This window comes from Erpetoichthys calabaricus, chromosome 1 (genome assembly GCF_900747795.2).
Source record: "Erpetoichthys calabaricus chromosome 1, fErpCal1.3, whole genome shotgun sequence".
Classification (NCBI taxonomy): Eukaryota; Metazoa; Chordata; class Cladistia; order Polypteriformes; family Polypteridae; genus Erpetoichthys; species Erpetoichthys calabaricus.
In genome coordinates, this window is record NC_041394.2 from 162,659,050 (window position 1) to 162,677,567 (window position 18,518).

At 40.5% G+C, this 18,518-nt stretch overlaps 1 protein-coding gene across 1 annotated transcript in view; it reads left to right on the plus strand.

Annotated features, from left to right (window-relative positions):
* Positions 1 to 18,518, plus strand: part of vwf (von Willebrand factor) — a 227,436-nt gene that overhangs the window by 49,502 nt on the left and 159,416 nt on the right. Inside the window, exons 11-13 of the mRNA XM_028808181.2 lie at positions 995 to 1,131; positions 5,360 to 5,498; positions 10,321 to 10,421. Of these exons, the coding sequence (XP_028664014.2) occupies positions 995 to 1,131; positions 5,360 to 5,498; positions 10,321 to 10,421 (377 nt within the window). The remainder of the gene's footprint in view (positions 1 to 994; positions 1,132 to 5,359; positions 5,499 to 10,320; positions 10,422 to 18,518) is intronic.

An 18,518-nucleotide genomic window follows, 5' to 3' on the forward strand; every position in this document is an offset into this window, starting at 1 on the left:
CTCCACGCAGAGTGGACCCGGGAAGCAAACCCGGGTCTCCTAACTGCGAGGCAGCAGCTCTACCACTGCGCCACCGTGCCGCCTAGCTGTAATTTTTGGTTCTGTGTAAATATTCTTCCACTTTACTCACAGTGCACTCTTAAAATTAAAGGTGCCAGAGTGGTTCTTCAAACCAATGTCATAGGGGAACCATCCACATGGGAGTTCTAGATAAGAACCTTATGGCTCCATAAACAGCCATAAACAGATAACAGATTTGTAAAATACCAGTGATTTTGTTATTTTAAAAGGACTGTTGCTTTAAGGAATAACACAGAGAAAGTTAAGGTCTTCCTGTTTTGTTAGTTCCCTGCTGGGTCACCTACTAGACATTAAAAATTTCAGTTTTGACCACATATTAGGAACCTTTTCAAAGCCCTACGAACCAGTTGCATAAGCAAGGAACCCTTCACAGACTGAAATGGTTCTTTGTCAAGCAACTGTTCAATGAGAAACCACACAAACCAGTAAAGACCCATTACAGAACCAACATTTTAAAGAGTAGGGTTAGTTTTAGATTGTTGAGTTTCATTCAAGTCTATTTGGTATTGACTTTAATGAAAAGCTCAAAGTCTTTGAGCATGAAGGAACTTCTGAAGTTCTAAAACTAACGGTGAGATTTTGAATTTTGTACTATTTCTATAGCATAATTATCAGCCTGACGTTAGATAAATAATATTAAGTTTATCCAAAAAGGCAGGAACTAAATTTGAGCATTATTTTTAAAGTATACGGTATATATTACAAATAATGTAAAAAAATTAAAAACAATGCCATTTCATTTAGTATAATCCAAAGTGTAAATAACTGAAAAAGCAAATGAAACATACATGAAAAAACTATGAACTCAGTTTCTTGGAGTAAATTGCTTAACGTGTATATAGGAGTGGTCTTTGGTATTATATGGTACTGACATAAGTGTTTTAAATATGTTCTAATTATATTTTCTTGCCAGGAGAATGTTTTGTCACTGGACAATCTCATTATAAGAGTTTTGACAACAAGTTCTTTACTTTTGGTGGAATCTGCCACTATTTGTTTGCTAAAGACTGCTGGGAAAATACATTTGCTGTCATCATAGAAACAGTGCAGGTATTGATTATAATTATTAATTTTAATTGTTGATTTACAACAGTTAAATGCTGTTAGTCATTTTCCTTAATTATTATGTGTTATTTCACAAATGTTAGGAGAATTTCTTTTCTTTTCAAATAACCTTCAAGACAGTCTTAACAAAAGAAAAAAAATGCACATAAGGGATATTTTTCATTGTGTAGCTACTCATAAAAGCCATAAAGATTATACAGGAGCTAACATACTGCCTAACTTCTTTTCCTGTCTTTGTTTTGTAAAGCCTTGTTCATGTTTGGGCACAGTGCTATCAGCATCGAAGGAATTCTTGGTGTTGTCAAACTGCTCTAGCTTGATGTGGGAAATGTTCTTTTCAAAATTCTTTTATCAACAAAGTTTATTTCTGTTGCTGTGTGTTTCTATTTTAAGGTGATACTTCAATTTTGCAGACTTTACCAAAACTCACTGTAGAATGTCTGTTAAATAAAGTAACTTAAATCCATTAACTGTTTATTTATTTTTCTGAATACACTTAACTGAATTTGATGCTTTTCCTGGCAACTTCAGATACAAGGTAGGAGCCATTTGGGTAACTGCACCTGTGCTTTACATGCTACACACACTCTCACCCTTACTATCACAATTTAAAGTTTTAGTATTTTAGAGGAAAACTAGAGTACTTCAACGAAAGATGCAGGCAGACATGGGGAGAACATGCAAAGTCCAGACAGGTTGTGGCCTGATTGGGACTCTGACTCAATCACCTGCTACTGTTAGGCATCAATGCTAATATTGTTATGCTTAATATTGTTAATTAATCAGGTTGCATGCTTTACCATCAGAAGTGCATATAAAACTAAAATCTATACTATATTTATACTGTATACTGATATAATGTTTGTGAAACTGCAGTATAGTTAATTACATATATCTATATGCTCGAGGATGGCACGGTGGCGCAGTGGTAGCGCTGCTGCCTCCCAGTTAGGAGACCTGGGTTCGCTTCCCGGGTCCTCCCTGCGTGGAGTTTGCATGTTCTCCCCGTGGCTGTGTGGGTTTCCACTGGGCACTCCGGTTTCCTCCCACAGTCCAAAGACATGCAGGTTAGGTGGACTGGTGATTCTAAATTGACCCTAGTGTGTGTTTGTGTGTGTCCTGTGGTGGGTTGGCACCCTGCCCAGAATTGGTTCCTGCCCTGTGTTGGCTGGGATTGGCTCCTGTGTTCGGATTCAGGGGGTTGGAAAATGGATGGATGGATATATGCTCGAGTCATACAATTTTAAAATTATGTGGAACAAAACGTTATTTTTGCTGTCACTGGGATTCTGGGAAGTAATTTATATAGATTTAACCTCCTAAACAGAATTCCACAACAATTATTTAAAGTTTTTACTGGGTTGCTTCTTGAAAAATCTATTTCCTGTGCTACAAATATAATGGCCTAAGACTGAAGTATTATGTATGTATTTAATTATTTATTAAATAAACATGTGTTATACTAGTGTCAAAAAAAAGACAAGCCCCCCCCACACCTTGGCTTTGTTTAAAAAAAAAAGGATTTAATATATAATGCAGGGGTGTTAGAAACAATAAAAAGAAGTAACCATCACTCTTTGTATAATTCAGTTTTCTACAACTCAGTTATTATATACCACCAGGTTAAGACACATGTTAGTGAAAGCTAGCACAGACCCATCTAAAGTCTTTTTTTCCCCATTTTGGTGTCACAGTATCGCAGGGTTGTCCAAGACACAGATGTTAGGATCCTCTTCAGTTAGACATACATTTAAAGAACATCAAGTTTTGCCTACTCCTTTAGATATGGAAATTAATTGAGGGATAGAATGTATTGCACCCAGAAAATACTTGAGAGTGGAGATTTATGATGTCAGATTATTGCATGGTGGCATTTCATCCTAGAACAGAATAGAATACTACTTGTGCCAAAATTGAAATATTAATTGTGAAAAAGTTAAAAAAAGTTTTTTTATGAAGTTTATTTTATGAATTGCCTTACATTGCCTTAGAATTGACAAATATGTTACATTTAATTGCAGTTTTTATTTCTAAATGGCTTTGTTTTTATTTAATAATAGGAATTTTCCAAGCGGAACATTTCCGAATGTCTGTTTTAATGCCAGCACCATTTTTCATTAGGCATATCTTAAGGATTAAAATAATGACTGAAAAATACAATTGGCTACAAAGTAGGTAATTCAGCCATCTTATAGTATATTTTCCCCAATTGTTGTCCAGATATATAAAATAGCTTTTCCCAAAGATTCAAGTTTTTTACCACAGTTCAAAGACTTTTTTCATGTCGATCAAGACCGACAGGCTGAATCTATTCCTATGGATTAATCCCCTGCAGTTGATTGCTCTTCCTTGATTGTAGGTACTAGCCTACCAAAGATTGCTAGCACTACTTATATTCCATCTGGCAAAGATGTGGAGGCACTTAGGAGTTGGCATAGTTCTACAGAAAGAATAGAATGACTCAAAAACTTTACTGAACAAAACCATTCTTGTGTATTATTGTTCAGGCTTATTACTTTCAAAGCCCAGTTCTTCCTCTGCTGAATGTTTTTGAGAATCTACCTCTTCCCCAGGATAATTTAGTCAGAGACTGATAAACCTGATTCTCCAAATGCCAAGGCTGAGCTGAAAGATACACTACAGTCTCCGAGGTCTGCTCCTGGCCTGGACTGGCTGCCACCTGATATTTTACCTGCTTTTTGCAGCCAGCTGCAACATATCTGCCAATATTAAACACTGCTGTTATCCTAAACAAACTGAACCCTCATTACATTCAATCTTAATTACTCTATTTCTAAAGCAGGTAACACTGCATGAGGAGTGTGCCAATTACTACCTGCAGTCTGTTTTTCACAAACTGATCAACCCTGACCACACCAGTTATATTAGAGTGCAACAAGCTATGGACAGTGTTCAAAGTATTTTGCATATGTTAGACATTGCTCCAGCTCTGTTTATGTCCATCTCTATTCAAAGGCGTTTGATCAGATTTTCTGTGGCAGGTCAGGCACTCTATAAGATGTGGAACAAATTTCATTAATGTAATAGACATTATATTCATTACCCATGGTGATTGTTCTTACTAATTAAAGTTTCTCTTGCCCTTTTCAGATTTGTAAAGGTGCCAGGCAAAGATGCTCCCTCTCCACAGTGTTTTTCAGTCTTTCACTCAAGCCTTTAGCCATACATTGGCTACAGTCACAAAATATATCTATATACAGATGACATTTTATGTTCTTGGGTAATTCTAAAAGTATTTAAGTTTTTTGTGTACATATACACAGAACTATATAGAATATGTATGTGCAAGTATAAATGCCTTGTTTGTTAGGTAACAGTTATTGTTATTATAATTGGCTCCTCAGCAATCTTGCAATTTGTGGCTTGAAAGAATCTCTGAATCTATTAAGTGCAAGAACCAATGGCCCTATAGGGTTTGCAAACAATAGAAAAGTGACTGTGTAGCATGGCCAAGATCTTTAATAATACTGATTGCCTTTCTAAGGCAGTAACTGTTCTATTTGTACTGAGTAGAAGGCAGCTGGATGCTGTTAATATTTTGTGCTGCCTTCACCACTCATCACAGAGCCATATGATCTTGAGTAGAACAGGTGTTATACCAGAATATGATGCAGCTAGTGAGGATGTCCTCTACTGTGTACCTGAAGAAGTTAGTGATAACAGATAGAAAAATGCAAGCTTTTTGTCAGAGGAGGCAGAGGCAGTAGTGAGCATTCTTAACAAGGAACCAAAATGTGCTGTGCCTACCTTCAGTTCATCACTGATTGTCAATCCTCAAAGCTGAAAGCTGCTCACTCTCCCAAATGCATCCACCCAGATACAGATGGCAGTGTGGTCTACCTTCTGCTTGATGAAGTCAAATGACCAGTTCCTTGAATTTAGTAACATTAAGTATCAGTTTGTTGTCCTGTCACCAGCAGGTAAACCTCTTCTCTGTAAACTGTTCCATAATTGTTGGTGATCATACCTATATGGTGGCTTTATCAGAAAATTAAAGGAAAGGTAACAAGGAGCACAGAAGGGGGGCAAGCACACTACCCTGTGCAGTGTCCGTGTTGAGGGTCAGCATTGAGGATATGATTTTAAATTATAATGCAAAATATATGCAAAAAATGTTATTTCCACCTTTACTATGGTAGTTAACATACTGAATAATTTGGTAATCATTAAATGCATTTTCCTTTTTCTTTAGTGTGCTGATGACAGGGATGCGATTTGTGCAAAGTCTGTCACTTTACGCTTCCAAGAAACTGCTAATATAACAATCAAAATGAAGCATGGAGGCGGGGTATCTGTGGGAGGCATGGATATTCAGACTCCTTTATTTCAAGGTACATTTTTTTAATCAGCTGTTTAATTTTTTCACGTTCAAGTTCCTGTCATTTATTAAGTTTTGGAATTAAATAAGTTAAATGTTCATTTATGTTTTAAGGTGTACAAGCTTAATGGACCCCAGGATTGAAATCAAGCAATCATTATATATAAATTAGTTCTAATTTGTCGATAAATTTAACAAAAATACTGCATTTTCTAAACTTCTCCCCCTAATTTCTCAATTAAACAGAATATAAAAGGAAATGGTACAGTATGCCCTCTCCCTATTCTATTAACTTCATCCATCTACTGTAATTATTCCCTATAAAGGTTACTGGCAGTGCTAATTTTATTGACTCCATAGCACTATTGCATGTATTTCTTTCAGATTTAAATAAATGTGCTTCAAACTATTATTTATTAGTACTGAATAGGGGTATCAACTGCTAACCCTTTTTTTCAACTTTATATAGGTATAGGAGTTGCTTACTTCAAGGTACAAATACACAATTAGAAAGTTGCTAACAACTTGAAGCTTCACAATACATAAAATGTTAATTACACATCACCTTCTATGATGAATGAAAACTTTGGACGCCGTTTTCCCTTGCCCGGACGCGGGTCACCGGGGCCCCACTCTGGAGCCAGGCCTGGAGGTGGGGCTCGATGGCGAGCGCCTGGTGGCCGGGCCTGCACCCATGGGGCTCGGCCGGGCACAGCCCGAAGAGGCAACGTGGGTCCCCCTTCCCATGGGCTCACCACCTATGGGAGGGGCCAAGGAGGTCGGGTGCAGTGTGAGTTGGGTGGTGGCCGAAGGCGGGGACCTTGGCGGTCCGATCCTCGGCTACAGAAGCTGGCTCTTGGGACGTGGAATGTCACCTCTCTGAAGGGGAAGGAGCCTGAGCTAGTGCGCGGAGTTGAGAGGTTCCGGCTAGATATAGTCGGACTCACCTCGACGCACAGCTTGGACTCTGGAACCAATCTCCTTGAGAGGGGCTGGACTCTGTACCACTCTGGAGTTGCCCCCGGTGAGAGGCGCCGAGCGGGTGTGGGTATACTTATTGCCCCCCGACTTGGAGCCTGTACATTGGGGTTTACCCCGGTGGACGAGAGGGTAGCCTCCCTTCGCCTTCAGGTGGGGGGACGGGTCCTAACTGTTGTTTGTGCGTATGCACCGAACAGCAGTTCGGAGTACCCACCCTTTTTGGAGTCCCTGGAGGGGGGTGCTAGAGGGCATACCTTCTGGGGACTCCCTCGTTCTGCTGGGAGACTTCAATGCTCACGTGGGCAATGACGGTGAGACCTGGCAGGGCGTGATTGGGAGGAATGGCCCCCCCGATCTGAACCCGAGCGGTGTTTTGTTATTGGACTTCTGTGCTCGTCACGGATTGTCCATAACGAACACCATGTTCAAGCATAGGGGTGTTCATATGTGCACTTGGCACCAGGACACCCTAGGCCTCAGTTCGATGATCGACTTTGTGGTCGTGTCGTCGGACTTGCGGCCACATGTCTTGGACACTCGGGTGAAGAGAGGGGCGGAGCTGTCAACTGATCACCACCTGGTGGTGAGTTGGCTTCGATGGTGGGGGAGGATGCCGGTCAGGCGTGGTAGGCCCAAACGTGTTGTGAGGGTCTGCTGGGAACGTCTGGCAGAACCCCCTGTCAGAAGTAGCTTCAACTCCCACCTCTGGCAGAACTTCGACCATGTCCCGAGGGAGGTGGGGGACATTGAGTCCGAATGGGCCATGTTTCGTGCCTCTATTGTTGAGGCGGCTGACCGGAGCTGTGGCCGTAAGGTGGTCGGTGCCTGTCGTGGCGGCAATCCCCGAACCCGTTGGTGGACACCGGTGGTGAAGGATGCCGTCAAGCTGAAGAAGGAGTCCTACAGGACCCTTTTGTCCTGTGGGACCCCGGAGGCAGCTGATAGGTACCGGCAGGCCAAGCGGAATGCGGCTTTGGTGGTTGCTGAGGCAAAAACTCGGGCGTGGGAGGAGTTTGGGGAGGCCATGGAGAACGACTTTCGGACGGCTTCGAGGAGATTCTGGTCCACCATCCGGCGTCTCAGGAAGGGGAAGCAGTGCAGTGTCAACACTGTATATGGTGGGGATGGTGCGCTGCTGACCTCGACTCGGGACGTTGTGGGTCGGTGGGGGGAGTACTTCGAAGACCTCCTCAATCCCATTAACATGCCTTCCAATGAGGAAGCAGAGCCTGGGGACTCAGAGGTGGGCTCCCCCATCTCTGGGACTGAGGTCACCGAGGTGGTCAAAAAACTCCTTGGTGGCAGGGCCCTGGGGGTGGATGAGATACGCCTGGAGTTCCTCAAGGCTCTGGATGTTGTAGGACTGTCTTGGTTGACACGCCTCTGCAACATCGCATGGACATCAGGGACAGTGCCTCTGGATTGGCAGACCGGGGTGGTGATCCCCCTTTTTAAGAAGGGGGATCGGAGGGTGTGTTCCAACTACAGAGGGATCACACTCCTCAGCCTCCCTGGAAAAGTCTATTCAGGGGTCCTGGAGAGGAGGGTCCGTCAGATAGTCGAGCCTCGGATTCAGGAGGAACAGTGTGGTTTTCGTCCTGGTCGCGGAACAGTGGACCAGCTCTATACCCTTAGCAGGATCCTGGAGGGTGCATGGGAGTTTGCCCAACCAGTCTACATGTGTTTTGTGGACTTGGAAAAGGCATTCGACCGTGTCCCTCGGGGAATCCTGTGGGGGGTACTCCGAGAGTATGGGGTACCGGCCCCCCTGATAAGGGCTGTTCGGTCCCTGTACGATCGGTGCCAGAGCTTGGTCCGCATTGCCGGCAGTAAGTCGAACCCGTTTCCAGTGAGAGTTGGACTCCGCCAGGGCTGCCCTTTGTCACCGATTCTGTTCATAACTTTTATGGACAGAATTTCTAGGCGCAGCCAGGGCGTTGAGGGGGCCCGGTTTGGTGGGCTCAGGATTGGGTCACTGCTTTTTGCAGATGATGTTGTCCTGTTTGCTTCATCAGGCCGTGATCTTCAGCTCTCTCTGGATCGGTTCGCAGCTGAGTGTGAAGCGGCTGGGATTAGAATCAGCACCTCCAAATCCGAGACCATGGTCCTCAGCCGGAAAAGGGTGGAGTGCCCTCTCAGGGTTGGTAGCGAGATCCTGCCTCAAGTGGAGGAGTTCAAGTATCTCGGGATCTTGTTCACGAGTGAGGGAAGAATGGAGCGTGAGATCGACAGGCGGATCGGTGCGGCATCCGCAGTAATGCGGGCGCTGCATCGGTCTGTCGTGGTGAAAAAGGAGCTGAGCCGCAAGGCGAAGCTCTCAATTTACCAGTCAATCTATGTTCCTACCCTCGCCTATGGTCATGAACTATGGGTAGTGACCGAAAGAACGAGATCGCGAATACAAGCGGCTGAAATGAGTTTCCTCCGCAGGGTGTCTGGGCTTTCCCTTAAAGATAGGGTGAGAAGCTCAGTCATCCGGGAGGGGCTCAGAGTAGAGCCACTGCTCCTCCGCATCGAGAGGAGTCAGATGAGGTGGCTTGGGCATCTGATCAGGATGCCTCCTGGACGCCTCCCTGGTGAGGTGTTCCGGGCACGTCCAACCGGGAGGAGGCCCCAGGGAAGACCCAGGACACGTTGGAGGGACTATGTCTCTCGACTGGCCTGGGAACGCCTTGGGATTCTCCCGGAAGAGCTAGAAGAAGTGGCCGGGGAGAGGGAAGTCTGGGCATCTCTGCTCAAGCTGCTGCCCCCGCGACCCGACCTCGGATAAGCGGGAGACAATGGATGGATGGATGGATGATCATTGGATATTTATTAAAAAGCACGAAGAAATTTGCATCACCTAAAATCTGAAAATAGTACTCTCATATGCACTATTTGCATTAAAAATTCTATTATGTAGTGAGACTGTATAGAGCACTTCACGCAGCAATTGAACAATTAATTGAACTGATATGTATTTTTAAGCTTTAAGTAATACATTTGAAGAATATCACCTTTGAAAATAAAATATGTATTTAAATATTCCTGACATTAAACATTTAGATAAAGGTTCTCCCCAGAAGGACAATTGTTTACATCAGAGACACAAAACTGTTATTCCATAGAGACAATGCCATAAATCAAGAAACAAGATATAATACACATTGTTAAAATCAAAGCACTTCTTAGATTTCTATCCATTCATGCCCCCTTTTTAAGGGCTGCGCCACTGAGCTACTAGAGCCTATCCCAGGAATCACTGTGCAGAAGGGAAGAACAATAGCTACAGAGGCACTAATAGTTCCTTAATTTTACAAGGCCCAGAAGCTTGTGTACTGTAGTTTCATTCCTTGGTTAGTTTTTTACAATTCCAAATGGCATCTTTCAGCTAGATTTGTTGTATGAACCTTTCCCGAAGGCTTCACATCATTGTGAATTGACTTCATCTAAGAAAAAGGCTACTAAATGCTGACTTATTTTCTTTCATTGATGAATACCACCACTATTTTTTAGTAAGCAGCTCTTTCCACTAACAATGCAATTTAACTCATTTGCTGAATCTTTGATTCCTCTTTTTGGTTTCTGTTACTTGTCCTCTGGAAATAAATTTTGCAGTCTTTCATGCACTTTATATAAAGTAAATTCTTTCCTTGTGTATATTTATCTTAGGATATTTTACTATATCCTATTCAGTGTAATTTTTAATTGGAAATAAATTAGGGGAACAAAGTGGAATTAATATATAATTAAGCATTGTTTTCTCTCTCTCCCTCTCTAAATATATATATATATATGTATATATATATATATATATATATATATATATATATATATATACACACTGTGCTTAGTGTCTGTGTTTTGAATGACAGGGCCACTTCGCATTCTAAGAACTACAATGTCTTCAATAAGGCTTACATATAATGAGGACATCATGATGGACTGGGATGGACGTGGGAAGCTGTTACTTAAGGTAACTTTAATTTACTTTGATGTAGCCCAAAAAAATTACTTTTTCCTAGAGAAGTTACAAAATGGGTACTACTGTTATCTAATAAATAATTTAAATTAGTCTAGACTGTTGCTAAAATGCCTTCAAATAAATTTGCAAAAAGTATCTGGAAAACAAAGAAAAAGTGTTAAGTTTCAATCTTTTTTCATTTCATTTTTCACTCTTGCTTTAGTCACCTGTGCTATAGGATAATTCATCCAAACTGTAAGATCACACTCTAAGAATACAGAAAATAGCAAAAAAAATTTCTAGCATTAAAATTATCTTTTACTATGCCATTTCCTGCATCTGCTTAATCCTGAGTGGGATAGCAAGGGGATGGAGACTATTCCAGCAAGCATAGGGCGCAAGGCAAGATCAATCCCTGCACAGAACGTCAGTCTATTTTAAGGTGACCACATACACATACATTAGGACAAATTTAGTGTTGTAATCCACCTAACAGGAAACAAGAGCACCCACCAGACATAGGGAGAACATGTGATGAGAACCTTGGTCTACTTACTGCAAGGCAGTAGCACTACCACTGGACCACCATGCCATCTAGGTTTTGTTAAATGCAAAATAATGTTATTCAGTTAATCCTTTTTCGAAAGATCCCTTGTAGTGGCACGTTCTTTTACTATATATTACTATATAGTATAAAGGAACAGGTTACAGTATTCAATTCTGCTGATCAAGGTTTTTTTGCCACCTTCGTGACAGGAAACAGTGTTACTGGCTTATTTCAATCAATCAAGTACAAATTAAATTGTACTCAATAAAAGGCTAATGTTCTTTGACAAAGATTTATGCAAATACTATAGCATGAACTAAAAGACAGCAGCATAGGCATACAGTGGAAGAAGATGACTTGATTTTAAAATCATAGTGTGTCCAAAGCTATTTTTCTTGGTGTCAGAAAAGGCACTGTTAAGAAGTCAATGTAGCTTTATTCCAAAGCATGAACAATTCGTAGCTCTTAATTTGGGGAAAGAATTGATTAAAAAGAAAAAACATGAAAAGAGACTTCACACTTCATTGAACATCTTTACACATATACTCTATTCTAATTTTCAGTCCATGGAGTACACCCTGAATAGAAATATTTTCTCAGACTTTGGATCCTCCTCAGCACCAGATAAGAGGCACACCAACTGTGGGATAAAATTTGCATCATTAAAAGATAATAAGAAAGTCTGCCTCTGGCTAAATGCTCCTTATCTAGAATTACACCAGGTTTGATATTTCATTTGTTGCATTATTGGTCAGCCATATTGTTTTACTCAACAATAGTGAACACAATAGGTTTATAACCAAAAACATATGAAAATGGTGAAACCCCTATTGAAAAAAACATATTTGTTTCCACTATGTTCTGCTAGGATGTCATTTGTGTTAGGCTAAATTCAGAGGTTGTGGGAAAAAGAAAAGATAGTTACAGCCGCTCAGCCTATCACGGACATAGAAAAAAGCTGTAGGAGAAACAAAGTTTTCGTTTACTACTGTTCCTTCCCAGGTTAACATGGTGATTGAGCACAAGGTTGCTCAAAGGCTGGATGGAGGCCTATAAGCTCCATGAAAGCAACCACATATGAAGCAGTCTTCCAGGCACACACACGTTCGTGAGGGGAAGTTTAAACAGGGTGACCAGCACCTGAGTAGAAATTGGTGTTTGGTGTACATCCGGGTGTAACAGTTTGTAGGGGAACCGTGGGCAACGAAAATGCAGATTGGATAGACAAAAGAACTCGCAGTATAAAACCATAGTCTGACCCGCCTACAGTTATCAGTTGACCAGGGGCCTCATGTATAAACTGTGCGTATGGCCAAAAATGTTGCATACACCCGTTTCCATGCTCACATCACGATGTATAAAAACTAAACTTGGCATAAAGCCACATACATTTTCACGGCAGCTCAATCCATTGCTCGGTTTTGCGAACTGGCGGCACCCAGCATCAAAGCAGTGCTACTGTTCCTGTGCGGTTCACCTTTCTTTTTTAGACTCACATCCATGACACGGCTTTATCAAATACAATGAAATTAACTGTATATTGTTTATTAGTTTAAGGCATCTGATTGTAATCAACCTGTAACAAAATAATGGTCCATGGAATGGCCAAACTATTTGAAATACCATTAAATGATTTTAATATGTAGTTAATGATGTTCTACTTTAATTACATAATAAACTTTGCGATTAAAGTGGAAATTTTGAGATCAAAGTTGACATTTTAACCTTTTTTTCCACTGTGTCCCTATTTTTTTTCTTTTCTCTCTCTACCTTAATACCATGTTTCTCCGAAAATTAGACAGTGTCTTATATTAATTTTAGGTCCAAAAAATGCACTAGGGCGTATTTTCGGTTAGGTCTTATTTTTATTGAAGTTCAAAAAAGTAAAGTACATTTATTCCTGTTCAACAATTACACGGTACAAACTACTGGTACGTTAACGCCTGTTCAACAATCAAATCAACATGTACGGTATTCATGTTCTACAAACTACTGTACGAGGGGGTTCCCAAAAGAATCCGCAATAGCGCCGTGCTGGATGGAGCCCCCGGAGCACACACCTCTCCCGCCACGGCAGGCAAGCACAGAACAAACTTACTCCGAGGTAGTGCCCCAAGTTTCAACCCCGTCTTCTGCCATTCTCAATCCCTGCGGCCAGTGTGCGGCCGCGAACCCCTGCCTCAGTGGCATAGCTGGGGGGGGGCAAGGGGGGACATATGTCCCCAGGCGCAGCATCCAGGGGGCGCCAAATTTCTCTTCCCCATTCCATTTTGGCAAACAGGAGGGGGCGCGAAATCTTCAGTTGTTCCCGGGTGCTGAAAACCCTAGCTATGCCTCTGCCCTGCCTCCTGCCGGGGAAAAACGCCGCACCTCACCCCTTCCCAAACGAGAAAAGATTTTTCTCGCCTAAAAAAAGGTGAAATGCAGCACCCCTCCCCAGCAGGAAACAAAAGCCCACAGCCTCACGCTGACCACAAAGAATGAGAAGAAGCAAAAAACGAGGTTGAAAGCTGTTCCACACTCACCCACCGCAGCAGGAAAAACGTGCACCCCAAAAGCCCCAGCCAGCGCAGCGCTACCGGTATCATGGACTCCCTTGGGCATCCCCTCCTATGTTAACTCTGGTTTAACAAGCAACATGCATTCATGTTATACAAACTATCGTATGTTAACTGCTTCTACATTTATTCAAATACAATCATGTCATCTTCTTCTAGAATATCATCATAACTCTCCATATCTGAACCTGCAATTCCGTTCTGGATTTCTTTTGACTCTAATTCCTTTAGAATTAATGGCCCCAATCTCTCATGTGCAGCAATACCGTTCTCCTTAAATGAACACTTCTTGTCCAGGTAACCTGCTGGTAGTGCATTGGCAACACAGCTTTCAGTGATTTTATCCCATGAATTCTTCATCCAAGTCACCATCTCTTGCAGCTTAGGCTTTACAAAGTTTCCCCGCTGATTTCTATCCATTCTGTTTTCAATGTAATCATTGACTTCTATTCGCAAATGGTCCTTGAATGGCTTGTTTATTGCAATGTCAAGTGTCTGGAGATAGGCTGTCATTCCTGCAGGAATCATTATCTGATCTATTCTTCTCTCTTTAAGGAAGTTCTTCATGTCTTTAGCGCAGTGAGTGCTAGCAGAATCCCAGACTAGCAGACGTCTTTGGGCACCTCACAGAACACGTGGAAACATTAAATCTACCCACTTTCTTATAACGGCATGAGTGCACCATATTTATGCGATGTTATGCTGGACAAAAGACAACATTTACTCTTTTAACTACTTGTAAAGCGCCTTACCTTGTAACCAGGGCAGCTTCTAGGCTAAATACGGCAGCTCTCAGGACAGATGCAAAAATGGAGGATTAGCAGTAGATCTTATTTTCGGGGGAGGGCTTATATTAGCGTTATATCAGAAATTACTGCTAGGTCATACTTTCGGGGTAAGTCTTACCTTTCGGGGAAACACAGTATGTTACCATATGACACTCACATGGTGCACTATGATTCTCCTTTTCATGGCGACTTTGATATCTGACCACTTTTATTTTATTTCGGGCACTATGCAACTTTCTGAATTTGAACTTTTGAGTTTCTCTGCCACTCTATGTCACTTGATCAACTTCCTTTTGTTGTTTATACCACTGCTTAAACCAACACATAGAACGTTTTTCCTTGCTTCCACTTGGCATTCTCTGAAATTCTTCTTTTTTTCCCTATGCTTTTGCCATTGTCTTTTCACAGAAAGCTGAACTTAAGGGGCTATTTATATTGATTTGCATATTTAAAGAGGCATAATTCTGGTAGGAGTCGGGGTGGGGTAGCTGGCACGTGCATGTTTGTTACATTTAATGCGGACTGGGATTTATATAGCGGAAGAACGTGTAAGTTGCCGTATGCACAGATTTACACATCTGTATTTTTTGTGCATATGCACATCTGTTTTTATCTGTGCAGCATGTTTTAGTGTGAGTTCTATGAATGGTGTTATACATGAGGTCCCAGGTCTTCAAGCTGAGGTACACTTTTATGCTACCGGTAGTAAAGAGGTGTATTGCTCATTGTACATAGTAGTTGTTAAGATCAGAGTCAATCCCTGTAATTTCTTGGTATAAATCTGTGTTTGAAAGGCACTCATTTATTTTCTTTCTATATTGTCCTTGTAAATAATTTTTTTTTATTTTTTTATTTTCATTACTTTTTTGGTCTGTCCTTTGTTAACTGTCTTTTTTGTCAACACTTTTAAATTGAAGCCACTGCAAGTATTATGTATAATATCTTATATACTGTATATATATTGTTTTATTAGAGTCTTTGCATTAGACTCTATAACTATTTTTGCTATACATTTGTTTTGTAAGTAAGATTGGCATGAGTGGAATAAAAAAGTATCCTATTTCTTAATAGTCTTTTTTCTTGGTTGGTGGCTCACTTAACTCATTCCCTTGTCGTTTGGTTACGTCTACTGGCACCCAGAGTCCAGAATTGTGCAATGGCACCTTAGGATGGGGTGTATTAAGAGACAGAAAAAAGTGTCATCAGTGCAATACATATTGCAAACAATGTGACTTACTGATGCATGCAAATCGTTGCTTTAAACAGTATTATATGGTTCAAAATGATCATGTATAGATTAGATAGTGTCCATAAATGTTCAGACATTTGTTAGTTACATATTTTGCAAAGGCTGAGTAACAAAAAAAAATTTGTTGTGAAAATTAAAAAAAAATCAGTCTTAAACCATCTAAGGATTTAAATGCAGGACACCATCAGTAATATGGTAGTGGCCAAAGGTTTTGGCAGTGACACAAATGTTGTGTTTTACAAAATTTGTGGCTTCAGTTTTTGTGGTGGCAATTCTAACTGTTTTTATGTTATTGTGCACAGATGCATATTAATTCATTGCGAAGAGCTTTATTAGCAGAAAAAGTTAACTTTACCACAAAAACCCATTTTCACTTATTTTGACCCTGGCACAAAATGATCAGCTAAAAGTGTTCAGCAAGTGCCAGGACCGTCTCCTCTTGAGGAGTCAGCTACACAATTGTGTTGCCACCAGAGCAGAGCTTGCTCAGTATTGGCAGCAGGTGGGTGTGTGTACTTTTAGAAAATGAACTTGTGTCAAGAACGGCAGCAAAGAAGCCACTTTTTTCCAAGAAAAAAGTCAAAAACAGACTAAAATTCTGCAGGAAGTACAAGAATTGGACAGCAGAAGACTGGTGCAAAGTTATTTTTTCAGATGAATCCTCCTTCCGATTCTTTGGGACATCTGGGAAAATAGATTGTCCAGAGAAGGAAAAGGTGAAAGATACCATGAATCCTGTGTTGTGCCAACAGTTAAGCGTCCTGGGCAATCAACGTGTGGGGCTGCTTTTCATCAAAGGGAGTGGGCCCATTCACAGTTGTGCCCAAGAACACTACCATAAAAAAGAATGGCATCAAAAAATCCTCCAAGAGCAACTTCTCCCAACAATCCATGCGCAATTTGGTGATGATCTGTATATTTTCCAGCATGATGGAGCATCATGTCACAAGGCAAAAGTGATAATGAAGTGGCTCAGCAATCATAACACTGAAAATTTTGACCCGCGGCCAGAAAACTCCCCAGATCTTAATCAATTCTCAAAAAGTGGGTGGACACACAGAAGTTCACAAACTGTGATCAACTCCAAGCACTAAAAATGCAAGAATGGATCACCATCAGTCAGGATTTGGCCCAGAAGCTGAAATCCAGCATGCCAAAGCAAATTGCAGAAGTTAGGAAGATGAAGGGTTAACACTAAATATTGACTCTTTACATAAATTTGATGTATTTGACAATAAAAGCCTTTGAAACTTATGAAATGTTTATAATTGTTCTTCAGTATACAATAGAAACATGTAAAAAATAATAATAATCTGAAAATACTGAAGGAGCAATGTTTGCAAAACACAACATTTATGTCACTGCCAAAACTTTTGGCCACTACTGTATTATTCCTGAATTTGCTGAAATTAATATCTTTTAATACAGATCATAGGGCAGTGAAAACTGAATGTTGATTTTCAACATTTCTTGCAAAGGATAGCCATGACTTATTTGACTTTCAACAGGGCAGTTCTTGTCCTCATGTTGAACAATGGCAAATACAGACTCCAAAGTGTAGACGTAAGCCTAAATATCTGATGGCTGCACTAATGTAGCAATGAAACACACCTGAGTAACCATAAACACTTGCAATGCCATGTATAAAAAGTGTTCTTTCTACATTGTGTGACCAAAATTTATGCAAATACCCCTAAATTAATGTCTGCAATATGCACTTTAATCACATCTGTTTGATTTGTAATTTTAAACTGTGGAACAGAGAGGTAAATCAAGAAAAACTGTCATTGTCCCAAACATTATGGAGGGAACTGTATGTCTGTTACTTCAATGAGCCTTTGTGCTCAACTTGTCATCTCATCTAACATATCCTAGTAAACCAACTGTGCCTCGCTGCCTATTTCATGCCAGTCTTCAGTGAGCTTCCCTCTCAAAGCCTCAGTATGCATTCCACACACTGATCTTTCTATGCTGAGCAAGAGCACAATAATTCTTAGTTTTTTTCTGAAAACAATAAACTTGTCCTGCTATATTTTCCCACTGATTGCACAAACTCCTATCTGATTATTGTCAAGAATAACACAATGTTTGTCTTGCCTAGGAGCTTTCCCGACAACTCCACCAGAGAGATGGGGGAAGGGGGGCTGGTTTAGGTGGTACTCACACATTGTTTTTCTTTTGTGCAATTTCCTTTCATCAAGTGGTAACTATTCTTTTATTTGGAATTATGCCAAACACCAAATCATTCCATTTATTTTTCCTTGTCTTATTTAATCAAAAGGCCTTAACTTTTTTTTGTGGTTTATTTTTTCTAATGCCTTCTTAAAACAACTTTGACCTCAACAATTTTTCAGTTGATGAGAGGTGCAAGGGGCCTAATCAGCTTCTTTCTTTCTTTCTTTCTTTCTTTCTTTCTTTCTTTCTTTCTTTCTTTCTTTTTCTTTCTTTCTTTCTTTCTTTCTTTCTTTCTTTCTTTCTTTCTTTCTTTCTTTCTTTCAAAAACAACTACTTTAAAGAACCATGTCATTCTTTGCCTTATGATGGCAATGTTTAGAAAATGTATTCCCTTTCTTCTGATTAAACATCAGACTGAGATCCCTCACAATATTCTATTACTATCATCTGCTCACTGATGGCTGTCTAGGTTTTCATGATTCAAATTAATTTGCAGTTTCTTTTTATTTTACAGAATGTTAAAAGGCATTCTATATTTTTTGGTCTACAATAACAATTTTAAAAGATTCTCTACATTTTAAGTAATAAACCCAATAAAATTACTAAAAGGGGGTAATTTTAGAATAAGGTTCAGTCTTTGCTGTATGAATTTAGAGCAATGCAAAGGGCTGCCACATTTCCTTTGTTTCACAAAATTTCCAAAAAAAAAATATTAAACTATATTTGAATTCAGTTTTAATATATTTACAATAACTTCTTTCCAACTTTAAAAGGGAATACCTAGTCATGTTC